Source organism: Microcaecilia unicolor, chromosome 1, assembly GCF_901765095.1.
Source record: "Microcaecilia unicolor chromosome 1, aMicUni1.1, whole genome shotgun sequence".
In the NCBI taxonomy this organism is placed as follows: domain Eukaryota; kingdom Metazoa; phylum Chordata; class Amphibia; order Gymnophiona; family Siphonopidae; genus Microcaecilia; species Microcaecilia unicolor.
In genome coordinates this window covers 268,237,317-268,258,526 of record NC_044031.1, presented here as the reverse complement: position 1 = coordinate 268,258,526, position 21,210 = coordinate 268,237,317, and the positions used below count along the sequence as shown (strand labels likewise).

The following is a 21,210-nucleotide window of genomic DNA, read 5'->3' as shown; positions in this document are numbered from 1 at the left end:
AAACAATCCTTAAGAAAGGAAAGACTGATATCCCTGCAGAAAGCACTGTGGCTCCGAAAGAAGCATCTGCCTAAGCAGCCACATAGACAGTAACAAAGGAATGAGAGGAAGACCACGTTGCCGACCTACAGATCTCCTCTAACAAAACTGCCCAAAACTCTGCCAACAAAATAGTCAAAGATCTGGTAGAATGAGCTTTAACCTTGCAGCACGGTGCAGTTTTACCCGACAGAATATAAGCAAAAGAAATAGTCTCCTTCAGCCATCTGGCCATCATTGGCAGACCTTTCCTGGGTCCTGAAAAGAGAACAAAAAGATGATCTGAATGCCTTAAATCATTTGTAGAAGAAAGATAGTGCATAAGCATGTGCTTAACATATAAAAGTTGAAGGGACGAATATTCTGACGCATAGTCCTCCCTGGTAAAGGAAGGAAGAAACAGTCTGGTTGACATGAAAAGAAGATACAATCTTGGACAAAAAGGAAGGGGCCCTCCGTATTGTAAATCCGAGTCAGAGAAACAGAGAAAAGGGTCCCTGCAAGAGAGCCTGAAGCTCCAAAACCCTCCGTGCTGACGGAACAGCAACCAGAAAAACCACCCTCAAAGTGAGATTTTTGATGGTGGCCGAACGAAGCTCAAAGGGGGGGGGGGGGGGCCAACTGAAGGTTCTTAAGAACCAAGTGAATACTCTACTGAGGACAAATGGAATAGAGAGGGGGACACAGATGAGTAATCCCTTTAAGGAAATTTACTATTTGAGGAGGAGTAGCCAAAGAGACATTTCTGCACTCAACCTTGATAACACGCCAATGCTGCCACCTGAACTTTGAGAGAATTGAGCACCAAACTTTTGAATCCCTCCTGAAGAAAGAATAAAATATGAGACAAGGAAGCATGAAATGGAGAAAAACCTCTATGCTTAGACTAGATCTCAAATGTCCTCCACACTCTAGCATAAGAAGGGATCGCTTCCTCGCTTGCAGCAACGTAATAATGTCTTTCGCATAACCTTTCTTCCTCAGATGTGCCCTTTCAATAGCCAGGCTGTAAGACCAAAGCGGAAGGGATCCTGCATGAGAACTAGACCTTGATGCAACAAACCCACATGTAGAGGAAGAGGCAATGGTGGAGTGATTTGAAGACGCACCATGTCTGCATACCAAGGACGTCTCAGCCAGTCTGGAGCTACCAGAATCACCAGTCCTGGATAATGAGCCCGGTGCAACATGCGGCCACAGAAGGAAAACATAGAGCAGACCCTTTGTCAGCCAAGGTTGCACCAGTGCTTCTACTCCCAGGAAGCCTGTCTCCCTGTTATGGCTGAAGAAATTGTCGACCTGTGCATTAAGCCTGGACACCATCAGATCCAGAATCAGTAGGCCACACTGCGTTGTGAGGAGGTTGAACACGGCATCCAAAAGCTGTCATTCCCCTGAGTCTACAGACACTCTGCTGAGGAAACGTACTTGAGTTTTTGGGAAACCCGCAATGTGAGACACTGAGATTAGCGGGATGTTCAACTTTGCCCACTAAAAGAGAAGAAAAGCCTCCTGGGCTAGGGACATACTCTTTGTCCCCCCTCCTGCCTATTGATGTAAGATGTAAAGAGATGCAAAGGCGAGAAGAGCCTTCCTCACAGCTCAGTTCCAATCTGTAGATGGACCAGGAAGCCACCCTGTGCAGACTAATGGAGACAATGGGCTCCCCATCCAAATAGCCTGGCATCGGAGGTGAGAATACACCAATTGGGAGTCTGTAAGGGTAGCCCTACCCGAATGTTGGTAGGAAGGAGCCACCATGTCATACTGTCTGGCTTGACTCAACCATGGCACTAACTAGTCATAATTCTCTGAGACCAGAGACCACCGGCTCAACAGGGAAGACTGCAGAGGTCGCACTTGGTCCAAGGCAGAATATCCACGGTGGCCGCCACAGAGCCGAAAACCTGAACATAATCCCTGCGGGTAGGGAAGCGAGAAGATTAAGAATCTGATGCCGCAGCTTCAGCTGACAATGCTGGGGAAGAAAACCTTTCCTGTCCTCGTACTGAAGCATACCCCCAAATACTCCAGTGTCTGAGTGGGGGTGAGATTACTACTACTACTACTATTTAGCATTTCTATAGCGCTACAAGGCATACGCAGCGCTGCACAAACATAGAAGAAAGACAGTCCCTGCTCAAAGAGCTTACAATCTAATAGACAAAAAATAAATAAAGTAAGCAAATCAAATCAATTAATGTGAACGGGAAGGAAGAGAGGAGGGTAGGTGGAGGCGAGTGGTTACAAGTGGTTATGAGTCAAAAGCAATGTTAAAGAGGTGGGCTTTCAGTCTAGATTTAAAGGTGGCCAAGGATGGGGCAAGACGTAGGGGCTCAGGAAGTTTATTCCAGGCGTAGGGTGAAGCGAGACAGAAGGCGCGAAGTCTGGAGGCAGTAGTGGAGAAGGGAACAGATAAGAAGGATTTATCCATGGAGCGGAGTGCACGGGAAGGGGTGTAGGGAAGGACGAGTGTGGAGAGATACTGGGGAGATGACTCTTGTCGTGATTCACCACCCAACCCTGCGAAGAGAGGAGAGATATCACTTCAGTACTTCGAAGACAAGAAGGGTTCCAAATCAACCAATCATCCAGGTAAGGGTGGACCTGGATCCCCTGCTTGCAAAGGAAGGCCACCACCGGGGCGTTTCCAAGATGGCGACTCTACTTTGTTTGTGAACGTTTGAGCATTTCTGGATACAAGATATTTTTCCTGTTTACCTTCTAAAATGCCGCACTCTAAGAGGAAAGGGGTGGTAAAGAACCTACCGCCATCGGTTCGTACCTCCTCGCTGGTCCAGATAACGCTCGACCGATGTACAACAAATTTTACACAAGAAGCCGGAATGCAGCAGACCGCTGTGGGCGTCGATGAAGGAACGTCAGCTCACTTGGCAATGGAAACATCACTTTCGCCACCGGAGGTTAATCACCCACCTTGTCCAGCTTCTCGGAGGGAGAAAAGGTCAGATCCAGTTGCCTCAGAAGGCGAGAGTGACGATCGGTTCATGGCGGCCCCCACCCAACAAGGGCAGAGGAATCATCGTTGGAGATTCAGGCTCCCCAGGTGGTTACGCTGGAATTAATCTGGAGAGCTATTCAAGATTTGACTAAAACGGTCGCACATACAGCCCAGGAGACCTCATTTCTTGTAAGTAAAGTAAATACTTTAACCGAAACTATGGAAAATCTAAAAACTGATACCACAACTAGAATTGACTCGATTCAATCAGAAGTTGTGTCGCTAAAATTGGTTAATGCCGTTTTGATTAAAGATAAAACAGTGATATTGAGGAAAATTGAACAAATTGAAAACTTTAATAAACGTCTGAACTTAAGGATATTAAATTTTCCGGTAATAAATGGCCTGAGCTCGACGGAACTTTTTAGAAAGCACTTGATTGAAAATTTACAATATTCCCCCTCTTCGATATATTCCCATGTCTAAAAATAAAGAGAGGGAAACGAAACAAGTTCGATCTCAGACCAATCCTCAGACCAGTGATCAGGACTTACAAGATATTTCAGCGTTTTTGGAACAATCTTTCTCAGATATAACCCAGCGACAAACTTTACTAATATCACTGGTTTTTGAACAAGATTTTAATGCCATCATGAAACAATACTTTAAAAACGCTATGAAAAATTTTTGTGGATCAAGGGTTTGGATTTATCCAGACGTGACTAAGATGACTCAAGAAAAAAGGAAACTTACTTAGAGAGGAAACCAGGGCAATTGGAGCTAGTTTCTTGTTATCCTATCCATGTAAATGTATTGTGAAATATCAAAATGTGAAACATGTTTTCTTTGAGCCTGACCAACTTAAAAGTTTTTTGGATCAAAAAAAGCTCTCCAGTGTAACCCCAGTGAGAAGTATAACAGCCGATTAATATTTAAGATTGAGTAAATAGAGAAACGCCTTAATTATTTTGATATATTTCCTTTGATCTCCTTGTCTATGTTCAAACGACCCCCAATTATTGAGGTCTAAGGAAGAGAAAAATATATGTTTATGTTAATGATTTTGATAATCATATGTTTAAATGATTTTCTAACTCTGTGTTTCTAATACAAGATGTAAGGCTTGTTTAAGTTAATAACAAATAAAAAAATAAAAAAAAAAGGAAGGCCACCACCACCACGACTTTGGAAAAGGTGCAAGGTGCAGAGGCCAGGCCAAACAGCACAACTGCAAACTGAAAATGATTCTCTAAGATTGCAAACCAGAGAAATCACCTGTGAGGAGACCAAATTGGAACATGAAAATAAGCCTCCTTGAGGTCCATTAAGGTAAGAAATTCACCTGGCTGGACCAAGTGTATGACAGACCGTAGAGTCCATCTGGAAGTGTTGCACCTTGAGAAACTTGTTCACTCCCTTGAGGTCCAGAACTGGGCAAAAGGACCCTCCTTCCTTCGGAATTACAAAATAGAGTACCGGCCTCTGCCCCTCTCTGCAGGACGTACCGGCTGAATAGCACCAAGATACATTAAGGTTCTCAAGGTAGCCTGCACTGCTTTATGTTTGCCAGGGTTGCCACAAGGCAACAATAAGAAAAGATCTGCGATTGGCTTGTAAAATTCCAGTGTGTAGCCATGATGAATGATATCTAGAACCCATTGGTCCACAATTATGGTGGTCTACTCCCTGTAAGAGAGAGAAACACGTCCTCCTCCTATAACTGCGGACAAGGAGTGAACCTCGACCCAGTCATTGTGAGACCTGTGAAGAGGCAGAGGGCCTAGAGGCAGCTGAGAAGGACTCTTTGCCCCCTCGAAAGGAACCCCAACACTGGGGTTTTTGAGAGGCAGAAACAGACTTCCCCAAGTCTATACCATAGAGCTTCTCAAATGCGTGCTTTAGATGTTCGGAGATGAGCTTCAGGTTTGTCCTCAGGCAGATGCTGGACCTAAGCGTCCCCCCAAGTCCTTGGCAATTTTTTCAAGATCCGCTCCAAAGAGGAGCTGCCCCCTGAAAGGCAACTTTGCCAGACAAGACTTGGACACCACATCAGCCGCCCAATGTCTCAACCATAGCCAGTGCCATACATTTGTCCGACGCACTAAGAATGTCAGAACAAATCTGACAAATAAGATAACCCTGCCTCAATAGAAGGAAGAAATTCCAGGAGCAAGTCCAAGGTGGACAACTGCTGAGCCCACAATAAAGAAGCCCTCATCACAACATAGAAATCGCTGCTTGAAAGTTTAAAGCTGCAATCTGAAAGGCAAGCTTCAAGGAGGCCTCTAGCTTTCAGTCATGCACATCCTTAAGTGCTATGCCACCTTCGACAGGGATAGTGGTACGTTTAGTAACCGCCATGGTATGGGCATCAACTTTGGGCAAAGCAAACTGCTCCAAGTCAGCTGGCAAAAGGAGATATAGCTTGGTCATAACCCTTGCCACTCTGAGGCTTGAGTCAGGAATAGCCCTCTGAGCTGTAATAAGCTCCTGTATAGATTCATGAATATGGAAAGATACAAAAGGCCTCTTAGTACTGGACATAATAGGAGCCGGCACTGTGGATTGAGAAGCCAGAGAAGGAATATTTAAAGCCTCCATAGACTTGATTAATAAAGGTAACTCTGCAGTAGAATCATCTCCCCCTTCTGTCCCCAAAACAAAGTCAGGGAATCTCCAGAAACAGAGTGGTCTGAAGCCACAGACAACACCTCGACTCCTAAGGAGAAACGTCCTCCACATCCTGCAGCACCAAAACTTTCCTCTTCTTTGCAATCTGCTCTTCGGAAGCAGAGCAAGCGGGAGGGTAGAGGAAGTCTAAGCCATTTTCAACAAAAATGCCTGATGCAACAGGAGGATAAATTCAGGCGAAAACAGCATTGAGCAGATTCCCAGACCCACAGCAACAGTGTCCCAGACCGCAGCAGTGAGCAGGGACTCAGCAAATAAGATGGCCGCTGTAGCATTGTGGAGTGTGGGTGCTGCTGCTGCCAAGCCCGACAAAAGTGCACGGGGAGCTGAATCTGTCTGACTCCCGTGTGCCACTGTACCGGCAGTAAAAATCAGCAGAACCAGCATGTGAGCTGATTGCACGCAGAGCAAGCATTTACCGGCAGGGGAACGTTTACAGCACACACAATTTTTTTTTTAAAGGGCTCTGACATACTGTAAGGCACAATATCCACAGAAAACTGTCAGTCTCATCACCTCCAAGGAACTTTTACCCCAAAGCCTTCCCAAACCACAAGAACCCACTCAGAGAAACTCAGTGGCTTTTTTTCTTAATCAGAGGCAGGAGAAAAAAAATAACAAGGGGAAGACAGAGAAGAGAGGTAGAAAGTGTCAAAGGGGATGCAGGGAGGGACCTAGGCCACTAGGGTTTACACCTGAAGCACAGGATATTCAAAACCCCAACCTTCACAGAACCTGCAAGCAGGACAGGATGTCACACAGAAAAGTCACCACACTGCACAGGAGCTGTATCCACCTGCCGGAGAGAGAGAATACTGGCTGAGTTGCTATGCACAAGACCTCATAAGGCACAACTCATTAGTGTTCTCTATCTCCACCTGCTGGTGGATAGGCACAACTCATTTGTCTCGACTGATCCTTGGGATGTAATGGAAGATGACTTTTACAAAGCATTGTACTAGCACTAGAAACCAAGAACCTGCCAGAATTCTCACTGCAAAATGAAATGCTATCCTTCCTAAAACCAATCTGATCCCTGCCCTCGGAGGAAAAACGTGCAGCATAAATTCCATCTTTTGAGTTAGCATGTCACTACTGTGTACAAATATCTGAACCTGAAAACAAAAATGAGAACTGTGTTGAAAAAACAAACACTATCAAACCCAAAACTGGTTCTCTCCTTCTCACAAATGAACTCAAAGCTTTACTATTTAGTAGCTTTAATGTCTGAAACAGAATTCTTCAGGCTGCTGAAAAGATATGAGATGACCTAAGCAAGGTTCTCCCCATGTTATTTATTAATATGTATTGGAAAAGTCCTCCAAAGCAATCTTGATCAAAGAAAAATTTTATAACTAAGTCATCAAATCCCAGCATATGAAAATACACAGCTGTTAATAAAGTGCTCAGCGACGCAAACTGGAATGCCTTGATTCTCAATACAATCACAATCAGCTGTTTAGCCAGAAATTAACACAACTTATCAATTTTTGCCAAAGATGATTTCTGCTAATTGATGATCCATCCATATCTCTTGAAAGCACAACAACATATTTCCTTCCATTACCTCCTACAGGAAGTTCAAATCCTGATTGAGTGGTCATTTAGGCAAACTTAGGAAAATTCACTCCAGAAGATGGCAGAAGCATCTTCCTAAACACATAACAAATCATACACAAGTCAGCAAAAATCTGACTTCTAAAGAACTAAGACCAACCAGGAACTTATAAGAGTGCTTGTTCCTATCTGCATCTGAGAAAGCAGATCCCAGTGGCTGAGCCTACTTAGAGGCAGATGCACTAAAGCTTAATGAGCCTTTAAAGACCCTTCAACGAGGAAATTTTGATCCGTTGCATGCATCAAAGGGCTTTTATCGAGGAAGCTAGCAGCTAACGAAAACGGAATGCAGATGAGCAATTAGTGTATAAACCCCATTGAAACGAGATGCACTAACCTTTTCCGATTGCCTTTACGCAGGAAAAAGGCAGGAAATCTAACGAGAGGTCTGGACCTCTCGTTAGGACAGCTCTGTGCCAGGAAAAATCGTAAAGTGAAAAAACAAACAAACTGTGTGCCAATCCCAGCGCATTAGCAGAGCTAATAGCGCTGTGATTGGTCAAAAGGAAACTGAAAGGCACAATCCATAAACAGAAGCCTCTACAAGCCCCAAGGAGTTCAAAAATAGTCTGATGTGCCTTGGATTGATTCCTACAGCAGCAACTGGGGGGGGGGGGGGGGGGGGGGGTTGGCTGGAGGTGTCCTGTGTTGCCAGGGAGATATTTAAAGAGGATGACTTCCTGACCTGCACTGAGGACAGATAGCAACAGAATCGGATACTGGGCCAGCATGATCAGAAAAAGTCACCAGACAAAGGTAGAAAAGATCATTTTATTTTCATTATAGTGTTTGGAATATGTCCACTTTGAGAATCAGGTGCTCAGCATTAAAAGTTTATATTTATTTACTTATTTATGGCATTTTATCCCACATTAAACATGAATTCGGGTGTTTTGTGGCTCTTCATGAGAATTGTGATGATATGATCCCTTGTTTCATATTGTTGACGGTCTACATTTTCCGTATGGGTGGTATATTGGTGCATTAGGTTCTGCCCAGTGTAATATTTATGGTACAGTAAGGTTCTGAGTGTGTTTTTGCACAAAGTTGTGCATAGTGTTTTGCAGTTGAGCGATTGTGCTTAGAATATGCTTTGAGCAACCACTTTATTCTTTGACATATGATACATATCTAATATCTAAATTTAATAAAAGGCATTGTGACTTATTTTTATTTATTTTTTCTGTGTGTTATCAGACAATTATGGATTTAAGCTCCACCCCTGGCCCCACCCCTAACCCCACCCCCTTTAGCCTCCCAAACAGTTGGGCCACCGATCGCCTATGCCTTCTCTTAACAGCGTGTTGAACTTTGACAGGTTCTTACAAATTGCTCCATTTCTACTGGGGCATGTTCATTCCTTACTAATAATCTTTTGAAGCATAGGATAAATAACACTGTGATTATTCCTTTATAAAAATGATTAGTTTCCCTTCAGTACTGCCTTCTAACTATGAAAAACAGTGTTTCTGAAACCTTTATAGATATAACCCCATTTTAGCACTTGAAAGTTCACCAAGACCTCAGAAGACCATCATAACAAACTAATAGAATGGGAGGAGCACATACTTTTTTCAGAAAAGTCCACAAACATAATGCCCTTAACTATGTTTATCATAAACCTATGTAATAACACATAAATAAACCTCTGTCATCTGAGATATTCCCCTCAACCAGCCACTCCTCCAGTTGATCATACCTTTTCTCCTCCAGCTTACCTCCTCTCTCAACTCCAGTAGAGGCTGACTGAAATCAGTTTTGGTTTTGGCTGAAACCGAAAGTTCCCTGCTCGGGCCCAAACAGGAACAACCCTACTCCCTCTTCTCACCCCCAAGACCCACCCATAGAGCTGAGTAATACTTTGCTTCTCCCTCAAGAAGATTCCCCACTGGCTCCAGGCTGAAGGTAAGTGAAGGTTCTGTCAAGCATCCTGGCAACAAGTGTTCTGTAGCTGACAGACACAGTGAGTTGTTTGTGATGTCATCAAACTGTATCTATCTGCACTGAAGCAGTCAACAGGCCATTCACAATATTAACATTGTACTTACAAGTTTATCAGTGTGCTTTTTCTCCCTAGATAAAGATTTTTTTGTAGAGAAACCGGATTGCCTGACGTTTCTTGCTGAATGCAGGAGACCAATGTGTAGGAATAGCCACTAGAAGGATACAAAGTCTTGCTTCGCTCACTCACTAGAACAGTGTTTCTGACACGTAGCTGATGAAACCCTGCTTTAGCACTGAAAAATTCACATGACCCCACATGGCTACCAAAAAGAATTTAGTGTGGGAGCTGAGTAATACTTTGCTTCTCCCTCAAGAAGATTCCCCACTGGCTCCAGGCTGAAGGTAAGTGAAGGTTCTGTCAAGCATCCTGGCAACAAGTGTTCTGTAGCTGACAGACACAGTGAGTTGTTTGTGATGTCATCAAACTGTATCTATCTGCACTGAAGCAGTCAACAGGCCATTCACAATATTAACATTGTACTTACAAGTTTATCAGTGTGCTTTTTCTCCCTAGATAAAGATTTTTTTGTAGAGAAACCGGATTGCCTGACGTTTCTTGCTGAATGCAGGAGACCAATGTGTAGGAATAGCCACTAGAAGGATACAAAGTCTTGCTTCTCTCACTCACTAGAACAGTGTTTCTGACACGTAGCTGATGAAACCCTGCTTTAGCACTGAAAAATTCACATGACCCCACATGGCTACCAAAAAGAATTTAGTGTGGGAGATGAGGGGAAGCCACATCCCCTCTTAAATTCTGAAACAATATTTTAATTATGTTTATTAAACTAGTAGTATTGTGTAATAATATTGAAGGAAGCCTATGTTTAAAAACATTACCTGAGAAATTGCCCTCCTCCAGCTGATTATTTTTTGACCCTTCCCTCCAGTTTATCTCCTCTCTCAACCCCTCACCCCAATCACTTTCTTCACCTCCCCTCTTCACCTTTAGCTCATCACCTCTCTCAACCCCTTCAACCAGGGCTGCTGAGTTGGGGGGGGGCAAGATTCCCCCATGCCCGGCGCCAGGGTCTCTTCTCTCTCTCCTGCTCCTGACAGGACTTGGGTGATCAAGAGCAAGAGTGAGAAAACTCATGCGCCAGGCCCCCCTTAGAGGCTAGAGGAGCAGACACAGGGCTTCGGGCCAGGGCCTCTGGTTTGGCTGGAAGGAGACCCCAGGTCCCACCAGTAGCAGCAGCCTTCCTCTAACGTTGATCTTCACTCCACTGCATTGCCTGCCCTGCCCTTCCCCTCACGTTGCGCATGCTCGGTTTTGATGAAATTGAGCATGCGCGACGTGAGGGGAAAAGCAGCCACAGGGGCAGGGCAAGCAATGTGACAGAGTGAAGGCCACCACTAGAGGAAGGTTTCTTTCTGCTGGAAGGGCCTGGGGACTGCTTCCAGCCAAACCAGAGGCCCTGGCCCGAAGCTCTGTGTCTGCTCTTCTAGCCTCTAGCGATCCTGGGGGGGGGGGGGGGGGGGGGGGGGGAGGGGGGCATAGCCCTGCCCCGGGCCCGGCTCAGTTTCTTGCTGGCCCTGCCTTCAACCTTCAGCCAATTTCCTGTCTCAGAAGCCTAAGCTTTCCTGTCTAGATGCTGAACAGGAAATGCCTTACCAAGCGGAAGTTACAAACTCTGACGAGGATCCATTTGCTGCTAAACCTCCCCATGGTGCCTAGATGTTTTTCTCCTTGCCACTGCAGTCCTGTGTCAATACCCTGTCACAGACTCTCTTTCATGTACTTATTCCATTGTACTGCAGTACTCTGCCAATCATGGGGCCAGGAGCAAGAACAAATTCTGATCCCCTGCTCCAGTACAAGCTGCAAATAAGACACTGGCAAGCAGTAGCATCCCAAGCCAGAAATGAACCCATGTGGAATGCTCCCAAGTGCTCCTACCCTGCCCACTGTGTCACACCCAAGCAAGGGAAGCCAATGGACAGGGTGCAATTTTGGTGCCATTGCCTCTCTTGCACCTTCGTGGCAGCATACCTCACTTCAGCCCTGCTGGCAAGCACATCTCACAGTCCTCATTACTTGCTAGAAAGAATCCAAATGTAAGCTGTCTGCTAGAAAGAATCCAAAAGTAAGCTGTCTCCTGATGAATAGTCCTGGAAAGTCGCTAGTTGGTCATTACTTGGTTGTTCTCAGGTTCAACTGTTTCATTAGTTGGTACGATTTATTCCCTACCCCAACTAAGCTACACACCCCACAAGTTGGCCCTGCAGAAATAGCTGTGTGCTTGATTTAAAATTTTATCAGAACCCCAACAGAGACCCCATAATTTCAGGACTACTGATGTACTACTTCGGTTATTCAGAAAGCTGAAGGGGATGGTGGTGCCACCGCCAGATTTCCGGACAGTCATGCAGAGCCTGGTTCTTGCAAAAATTGATTATTGTAATTCTTTATATTTGGGTACGTGATCGTTCAGATTTCAGGTTCTGCAAGTCGTCCAGAATGCGTCGGCATAGCTAATTTCTGGAGTTTCAAGATCAGCACATATTACTCTAGTGCTAAAAAACCTCCATTGGTTGCTTGTTATGTAGTCGAATTATGTTTAAAGATCTTGTTTTGATACACCAATATGTATATGGGAAGGTAATGTTTTAAGGATGCATTACCCGAGGCGATCACTGAGGTCTGAGAGACTGAGGCAATTGTGGAGTAGCAGCCTAGTGGTTAGTGCAGCAGGCTTTGGTCCTGGTGAATTGGGTTTGATTCCCACTGCAGCTCCTTGTGACTCTGGGCATATTATATACAGGTACAAAAAAAAATAAGTAACTGTATATAAGTACCTGTACATAATATGTAAACTACTTTGATTGTAACCACAGAAAAGAGGTACATCAAGTCTAATCCCCTTTCCCTTTGACATATCATTATGCTGAAACGAGAGTGTGTGCTTTGTCTGTTGCAGGACCCTCACTTTGGGATAATCTTCCTGGTCATCTAAGAATGAACTGTTGACCATTATCTCACAAATGACTCGTAAAAACGTATTGCTTTTTAAAGGCCTTTCTAAAGGAATGAAGTAGACTCTCAAAAAAAAAAAAAATCAATCCCAATAAGAAGGCTCTGCTACTTAAGACAGGGGGAACTGAAAAGGTCTAAAGCAGTGGTCATTATTTTAGACTGTTTCAGTTCCCTCTGTCTCTATCAAGTAGCAGAGCCTTTTAGGGCTTATTATTTTTAATTGAGACAATTCTTTTATTTTTTATTTTTTGAAAGCTATTTTGGGGAGGCAAGTTTTCCTTAGACACATCACAATGCACTGGCTTCAGATTCTTGCTGACCAGAAAGTGACCTGAGATTCTGGTCCCCTCAAATTTAGGTCCCAAAATGAAACCTTGCACCTTCTGTTGCTGAACAGAAAGGCCTATGGAATGCAAGAAAAACAAACATCGCTCTTCTGCAGACTATCAGCAGAACCACCTGCAAAATGCATTTCCACACCTCTCCTTTCTGTCACACCGATGAGAACTGTACCAACATCAATCATCTTGAGATTCAGTGTCTGCATCCAGCATTCTGCTAGGTGAAACCATTACCTACCATCTAGGGAGAGATATTACAGAATGTCTAAAAAGCAGTTTTGGACTGGCCAAACAATTTTACCCGATGAACTATCATTAACTGCCTTCAAACTTTGCATAAATCAGATTATATTTCTCCTCAGCCATTATTGTACTAACATGTTAGCTTTACACGTTAAATCTTTATACCAACCTTTGGTACTATATGGGACAATTGTTGAATATCAAGTGTGTCTACCTCTTCCCCTGACACAGACTGGGAACCTTTGGAATACAAGCCCAAGCGATTTGCTGCAAAATAGAAAATAAAATGAGATATTGTACATTTCATTACACATTAATTATCACATATTTATCAAGTCCACTCAGTTCTGACTGCCCCTCATAATTTAACCTACTCAAAGCTGTAACACATCACCATGTCGGTTATCATTCTTTGCATCTGTAATATAGCCAGTTGATAATAAATAAGCCAAATATCTTATATGAAAAGCTTTGCTAGGCAGACTTGATAAACTGGTCACAATGACAATAAAAGTAAATGTTTCTCCCCCTCCCCTGCCCATTCTATCACAAAGGGTACAATTCTATAATGAGGTGGTTACATTTACACAGGCATTACCCATGTAAATACACAGAATACTGACATACGTACTTTGCGCACAAATACCCTGCCTAAGCAACATACTGTTTAAGCGAAAAGGAAGCATACACACGAAAACAGGCAGGGCTCCCACGTAACTTAGGCACGTCTCTGCTGCACTGGTATTCTGTAACTAAACCTGGGTGCCCAGGTGCTGTTTATCTTGCTTTTCCACATATTTCAGAGCAGTTACCAGTCAAAATATATACACCACCACCACAACAGGGAAAATATGAATTCAAAGTAGATCATTCACATCCAAAACAAATAAAAAAAAAAATTATGCTACTTAAAGCTGCAAAAAATAAGATCAGTTATAAACGGCAGATGAGTCATTAATTTTAGAGCCTGCTGACCTCAGTGCTTTTTTTGTGCCGGCACGCAACGGTACGGCGTACCGGCACCTTTTTTTTTGGCTCCCCCCGCCCCGTGAGTCCATGTCCCGCACGCAGTGCCAGCCCCCATTTCCGGCCGCTGCTGCTTCTCCTGTTGAGCAGCAGCAGCCGCTACACAAAGAAAAAGATTAAAAAAAAAAAAAAACTTCAAACCTGGCTGAAACGTGGCACCCCGGCACTGTAGACAGCCATTAGGCATTGGCTGTTGCCCCGCAGCCGCTCCTCCTCTTGCCTTACGTTACTACGCTCCTCCGGGGTCTTCCTCCAGGGGCAGTGACGTAGAGGCAAGAGGAGGAACGGCTGCAGGGCAACAGCCAATGACTAATGGCTGTCTACAGTGCCGGGGTGCCGCGTTTCAGCCTGGTTTGAAGTTTTTTTTTTTAATCTTCTTTTTCTTTGTGTAGCGGCCGCTGCTGCTCAACAGGAGAAGCAGCAGCGGCCGGAAATGGGGGCTGGTGCCGCGTGCGTCGCGACTTCGCGCCGTTCGCGGAGAAACTTGGCAGGGAGAGAGAAACCAACAGAGGGAAGGATTGGGAAGAGAGGGAAAGAGGGAAACCAACAGAGGGAAGGATTGGGGAAAGAGGGAAACCAATAGAGGGAAGGATTGGGGAGAGAGAGAAAGAGGGAAACCAACAGAGGGAAGGATTGGGGAGAGAGGGAAACCAACAGAGGGAAGGATTGGGGAAAGAGGGAAACCAACAGAGGGAAGGATTGGGGAGAGAGGGAAACCAACAGAGGGAAGGATTGGGGAGAGAGGGAAACCAACAGAGGGAAGGATTGGGGAGAGAGGGAAACCAACAGAGGGAAGGATTGGGGAGAGAGGGAAACCAACAGAGGGAAGGATTGGGGAGAGAGGGAAACCAACAGAGGGAAGGATTGGGGAGAGAGGGAAACCAACAGAGGGAAGGATTGGGGAGAAAGGGAAAGAGGGAAACCAACAGAGGGAAGGATTGGGGAGAGAGAGAAAGAGGGAAAACAACAGAGGGAAGGATTGGGGAGAGAGAGAAAGAGGGAAAACAACAGAGGGAAGGATTGGGGAGAGAGAGAAAGAGGGAAAACAACAGAGGGAAGGATTGGGGAGAGAGAGGGGAAAACAGATGGAAGGATGGGGAGAGAGAGAGAAAAACAGATGGAAGGATTGGGGAGAGAGGGGAAAAACAGATGGAAGGATGGGGAAAGAGAGAGGGAAAAACACAGATGGAAGGATTGGGGAGAGAGGGAAAAACAGATGGAAGGATGGGGAAAGAGAGAGGGAAAAACAGATGGAAGGATGGGGAAAGAGAGGGAAAACAGATGGAAGGATGGGGAAAGAGAGGGAAAAACAGATGGAAGGATGGGGAGAGAGAGAAAGAGGGAAAACAACAGAGGGAAGGATTGGGGAGAGAGAGAGGGAAAACAACAGAGGGAAGGATTGGGGAGAGAGAGAGAGGGAAAACAACAGAGGGAAGGATTGGGGAGAGAGAAAAAGAGGGAAAACAACAGAGGGAAGGATTGGGGAGAGAGAAAAAGAGGGAAAACAACAGAGGGAAGGATTGGGGAGAGAGAGAAAGAGGGAAAACAACAGGGAAGGATTGGGGAGAGAGAGAAAGAGGGAAAACAACAGGGAAGGATTGGGGAGAGAGAGGGAAAAACAGATGGAAGGATGGGGAGAGAGAGGGAAAAACAGATGGAAGGATTGGGGAGAGAGGGGAAAAACAGATGGAAGGATGGGGAGAGAGAGGGAAAAACAGATGGAAGGATTGGGGAGAGAGGGGAAAAACAGATGGAAGGATTGGGGAGAGAGGGGAAAAACAGATGGAAGGATTGGGGAGAGAGGGGAAAAACAGATGGAAGGATTGGGGAGAGAGGGGAAAAACAGATGGAAGGATGGGGAGAGAGGGAAAAACAGATGGAAGGATGGGGAGAGAAAGGGAAAAACACAGATGGAAGGATTGGGGAGAGAGGGAAAAACAGATGGAAGGATGGGGAAAGAGAGAGGGAAAACAGATGGAAGGATGGGGAGAGAGAGAGGGAAAACGGAAGGATAGGGAGAGAAAGAGGGAAGACACTGGATGGAAGAATGCAGAAAGAAATAGGGGAGACACTGGAAGGATGGGGAGAGAAAGCAGAGCTGCTGGATGGAAAAGGGGAATAGAGAAAGACTGGAGAATAAGAGGAAGGGGCATGGGGAGAACAAGGGTGAGGAAAAGATGAAAAGCCACAGGTAGATGAAGGAAATTAAAGAATGGATAGTAAGAATGAATTAAATCTGGACAGAGAGCGAGCCTGAAAAATATTGAAGAAAGCAAAGAAAAAGGAGACAAAAATGACAAATGGCACAGAAGAGTTAAGCGAAAATAAAGGAAAGGAGAATCACAGACTGGGACCAATATGGAAAGAAAAACAGTCACCAGACAACAAAGGTAGAAAAAAATCATTTTATTTTCATTTTAGTGTTTGTAATATGTCCAATTTGAGAATTTACATTGGCTGTCTTATTTTGCACTGGGTATACTGGAGCTGTAAGAGCTTACAGAGATTATTTATAATGAAAAAAAATCACATTATTTTTTTCTCCTATAGTAACTGTAATATTTTCAATGATGTCTGTTTATATGCGCCATGGCTGGTATAGGGGGTGTGGCTATCATAGGGGTGGAGCCATATGTGGTGACCCCGCCCACAATGAGTACCGGCACCTTTTTTTCTACAAAAAAAGCACTGGCTGACCTTAAGCTGTACCATACTCCAGTAACTTGACAAATAGATGAAATAAAACTAAAAGCTTACTGACATAGCGATGGTTTAATACTGTATCTACAGTTAACAGATTAGCTTTGTGTCAGACTTGAAAAGGCAATAAGTTCCAGAACAGAAACGAACACAAAAAAAGTGCAAGCTCTCACTTTTCTTTTGCAAATGCAGTGCCGACAGGGGTGAAACTTCCCCAGCTAAACTCATATGTATAACTAGGAAATCCTGTTTTAAGCATTCCGTTGAATATTCTGGGCCCAGACCATACAAGGCCTTAAAAATGCATTTTTGTTTCTCCCACATAAAGGGTAAAGCAAAAGCATTTCCTTCCAATGCAGCTTCTTGCTGCCTCTGCAAGGACAGCCTTTGGCACAGTCAAACCCCCAGCAGCTGTCTTCACTCTTAACCCCGATGAGCCTTAATAGCTTTGACCTTGAAAGGTGGTATAGAAATATTGTAGTAAACAAACCGAACTGCCCCTGTAGAAGAAAACTAAAAATACAGTATAGCAGTCAGACAACTGAACTATGAATCTTTGATTCCATTCACTGATCTCAATTAATTCACTAAACCTGAGTTCAAACCTAGCCTGTAAGCTCTCGAGGTGCACAACATGTAACCATGAGAATAATGCCGAACAGTATAATGTACAGAGAACACCACAGAAGTATTCTCTCTTTTTAAATGTGTACCAATGGAAACTAAACAAAAACAGCAAGAAAAAAAAAAAAAAGTGGAGTGGAGTGGAGGAGTGGCCTAGTGGTTAGGGTGGTGGACTTTGGTCCTGGGGAATTGAGGAACTGAGTTCAATTCCCACTTCAGGCACAGGCAGCTCCTTGTGACTCTGGGCAAGTCACTTAACCCTCCATTGCCCCATGTAAGCCGCATTGAGCCTGCCATGAGTGGGAAAGTGTGGGGTACAAATGTAACAAAACAAGTTGTTTATACATACCAATAGCCACTGCTGTCTCCTGTGAATCTCCAGTAATCATTTTTATTGCTACTCCAGAGCCAATAAGAGATGAGACTGCTTCTTTCACACCTGTCCTTGGTGGATCAATCATGCCTACTAGCCCAAGAAAGGTCAGCTGGCCTAGTTCAGGGCCAGAAGCCAAGGCAAGTACTTTGAATTGAATGAAAAAGAAAAAGACAAAAAGTAGAACATTAAAACAAAATACTCTTTAGTAATCGTGACATCAACTTTCCAAGAAGCTAGGGTTTTATTTGCAGACAGATATTTGCTATATTGCTTCAAAATCATTTGAAAGGTGCACTTTAATGCTGATATTTTACTAACAGTATGAAAAGGAAGTTGCAAGTCATAATTAGGGCTTTTGATCCTAGGGGTTTATCATTTTGAACTTCAGGGGTTTAGTTTTGAGGCAATTAGGTGCTTGGAATGTCTAAGGAATAGAATACGGCAGAGGGTCGGAGCGCACGGAGCCACCCATAGCATGGTGCCATGTACCCATGCTGTGGCTGAGGGGGAGGGTGAGTGAGATAGGCAGGGAGCCATGGCAACCGGAAGAGAGTTTCACGCCATGAGGGGTTCCCTGCAGGGAAGGAGGGGTCAGAGCCAAGGGCTTAAAACCCACAGAGTTACTGCACACTCCATCTTTCTTTCCTCAGGACACGAATGGAAGTAGCTTGGGAAACAGGTTAGGCAGGAGCTTCATTCTACTGTGGTAATCCTTTTGGATTTGCCTTTGTTAAATTAAAAAAAAAAAACACACACACACACACACAAAACAAACAGGGATTGAGTGTTGCATGCAGCACCGCCATCGGGAAGAATCCTTTCTCACATCGAGCTTACCTAAAAGGGGACACCTCTTGACTCCCCCTGTGTCCTTAGGGCGGAGCAGCAAGGGGCCAGACGCAGCCACCGGAGGATTCCCCCATTTCACAGTGGCACTCAGGCCCTCTACTCTCTCGTGAGCATTGCACCGTACGGTTGTGCTGCTGTGTGTGGGTGTCTTGCCCCTGTAGGGAAGTCTTATCTGAGCCTGCTGACGCTGTTGCTCACCCCACCTGCACTTCGTAGATCTCCCAGGCTGGGTCAGCATGATGGCGGGAGGACTCATCTGAGGTTCCCCCCCCCCCCCAAAAAAAAAATCTCCCTTATCGTAGGGCCCATGGAGGTTTATAGAAACCTTATTGGAAGCACCCAACCCCCGCCCCCACCCTGTCCCTCCATGCCCCCCCAGGGGTTTAAATGGCAGTCATGATGCTGTCTTGGGGGGGGGGGGGGGGGTGAGAGCCCTATTCAGGATAACCTGAGTATAAAGTGCTGGGAAGGAGAGGCTAGCCTAGCAACAGGAAGGTGCTGCTTGAATCACAGGCAAGTACTGTGCCCACTATCCAGCAAGATGCTGAATGAAACATGGGGAGGCGAAGAAGGCTGTAGAACAAGGCCTAGGCGCCCTGCAATAGGAAGTTTGTGCTCACAGCACCTCTTTGGCCAAGAAAGTCAAATTCAGTGCCTGGCTTTGTGGCCCCAATGAATGAAAATGGAGTTTTCTTGCACTGCAGGTCAGATCAGATCGGTACTCTTCTTTAGCAGCTGTCTTGTGTGTTTTGGCACTGACCCCTCCCCCCCTCACTAACTTATAATAACCGCAGGGCAGGACCGGCCCTTGGAAGCCCTTTCAAGTTTAATTTCATCAGGATTTGATTTAAGTTTATGCTTACGCAATCCAGCTTCTCACCTGAACCGATGAAGGGACCTGCTTGACCACTTTTATTTGCTGGGAAAGAAACCAGCTTTGCTTTTCAATATACAAACAGCTTTTAAGCCTTTTTAGAGCACATGTGGTTTTGAATTGTGTGGCTGGATGGTCTTTTAACCAAGAGGGATTTCTTGTTTATATTCCAGTGCAAATGAATATGATAGAATTTTATCACTTCTCCTCCAGTTTGTGTGTGGTATTTTAAGAAAAGTTTTAAAATAGGCAAATTTGTAAAGTAGAAAGTTGCAGTCTTGAAGTGCCTAAGCTCTGGAAATGAAATATGGTTTTACTCCTGTTCAGTCTCTGCTTGGGACTAGAAGATTCATATAGACAGGAACAATATCCTGACTTAGGTAAAAGCATTGATCTTCTGGCAACTGTATTTCCACAGTCCCAGCAACTGTAATCACATTTTGCCATATTGCTGCGAGCAGAACAATGTCTCTTTTAATCCAGTGCCCAGTTAATAATGCTAGGCACATATTTTAATACAGGATTTTACAGTAGAGGAGCCTGTACAGCCTGGCAAGTGGTACTTGTAACTTGTGATTGAGCTTATTTTATTTATAAAGCTTTTCCAGGAAATCAGCCAAAGGTGTTTAGCACTTGTGTGATTGGCCTGGAGATGCTTGATCTTGCTGCAAGAGAGCAATGCCTTAGACTGAACCATTCTTTCCCTTTGGCTTTTGAGAGGGCTGTAGTTCAACAACACCTGTAAATACCTGAGTTGTACATAGTCCCTTGTAAGCGGGCTGCAAAGAAAAGGCAGTAAGTTTTTGTGGCTTGCTTTGTGGTAAGATTTATGAATTAAAGAAATGGTTTTATCTGTCCTTTTCCTTTGTTACTATTTACTGGTTTTATGCAGAGATGTGACAGTTTCTGCTTAGCTATGTTTTCTATGTTGCTTAGTGTGGATGGGTTGCAAGTCCTTTATTAATTTTACATTTACAAAACCAAAAAAATCTTTTACTTTATATTTCATAACCCTTTTATTTTACCTGCCTTGATGTATCTTAGCACAGTAATTTGTTGCTTCTTATACGGTGAAGAATGTGCAGTGCGGGTCCAGCCAAGCCAAGCAAGGGCTGGAAGGAGTTCATAGGACAGATCATGTTGGGGTTGACCTCTTACTAGGCCATGGGCAAATACATAATTTTGGGACTAGATAGTGGATTCACATTCACTTCTCTGAGAGCAGGCTTACAGTATTATGTTTATTACGTGCAGTTCTGTTTAATGCATCTCAAAAAGAAAAGCCCACCAGTAAAGGCACAAGTCCCATGGCAGCTTGTTTTAGTAGGGCTATTACCAGTTCAGACAGGATATCAAGGCCAGGTTGGAATTATACTGGGGCCAAAGCAGATACATCCTTGCTGAGGCTGATAGCGGATTCCCAGTCACTCCTTTCAACAACATGTCTCCTCTTATCCTGTATTAGCCACAGAATGATTCCAGAGGTGGTGTGGAATGACTGTTCAGGAGCGGGCCTGTTACAGTACTGTTCTCGTATGGCATTTCTTCATACTAGAAGTTCCCCGCTCAGGGCTGTACAGCACAAACGTAAGGGACAATCACAGATACTCCTGGTTATAAAAAAAAAACCAAAACAACCCCCCCCCCCCTCCAAAAAAAAAAAAAACCCCCCACATTGGGCTACGTTGTTAGCAGGATATACACAATCAATGGTTTGTTGGTGACCATGACACCCTCCTAATGCGAGCACACCAAGATATCCAGTAATATAAGGGGATGCCTGAATTTTGGGGATGAGTAACAGAAAACTTCACTGCTGTGCAGTGGGATAAAACAATTCCAACATTAGAATGTGAAAACTTTACCTTTCACAAATGACTGGTAGAT

The 21,210-nt window shown here is 44.5% G+C and overlaps 1 protein-coding gene across 1 annotated transcript in view; it reads right to left on the bottom strand.

Annotated features, from left to right (window-relative positions):
- The window catches only part of LOC115472229 (calcium-transporting ATPase type 2C member 1-like), a 181,733-nt gene that overhangs the window by 97,249 nt on the left and 63,274 nt on the right, over window positions 1-21,210 (bottom strand). The window contains exons 8-9 of the mRNA XM_030206430.1: window positions 17,574-17,744; window positions 13,044-13,141 (exon numbers count right to left, since the gene is read on the bottom strand). Coding sequence (XP_030062290.1) covers window positions 13,044-13,141; window positions 17,574-17,744 — 269 coding nt within the window. The remainder of the gene's footprint in view (window positions 1-13,043; window positions 13,142-17,573; window positions 17,745-21,210) is intronic.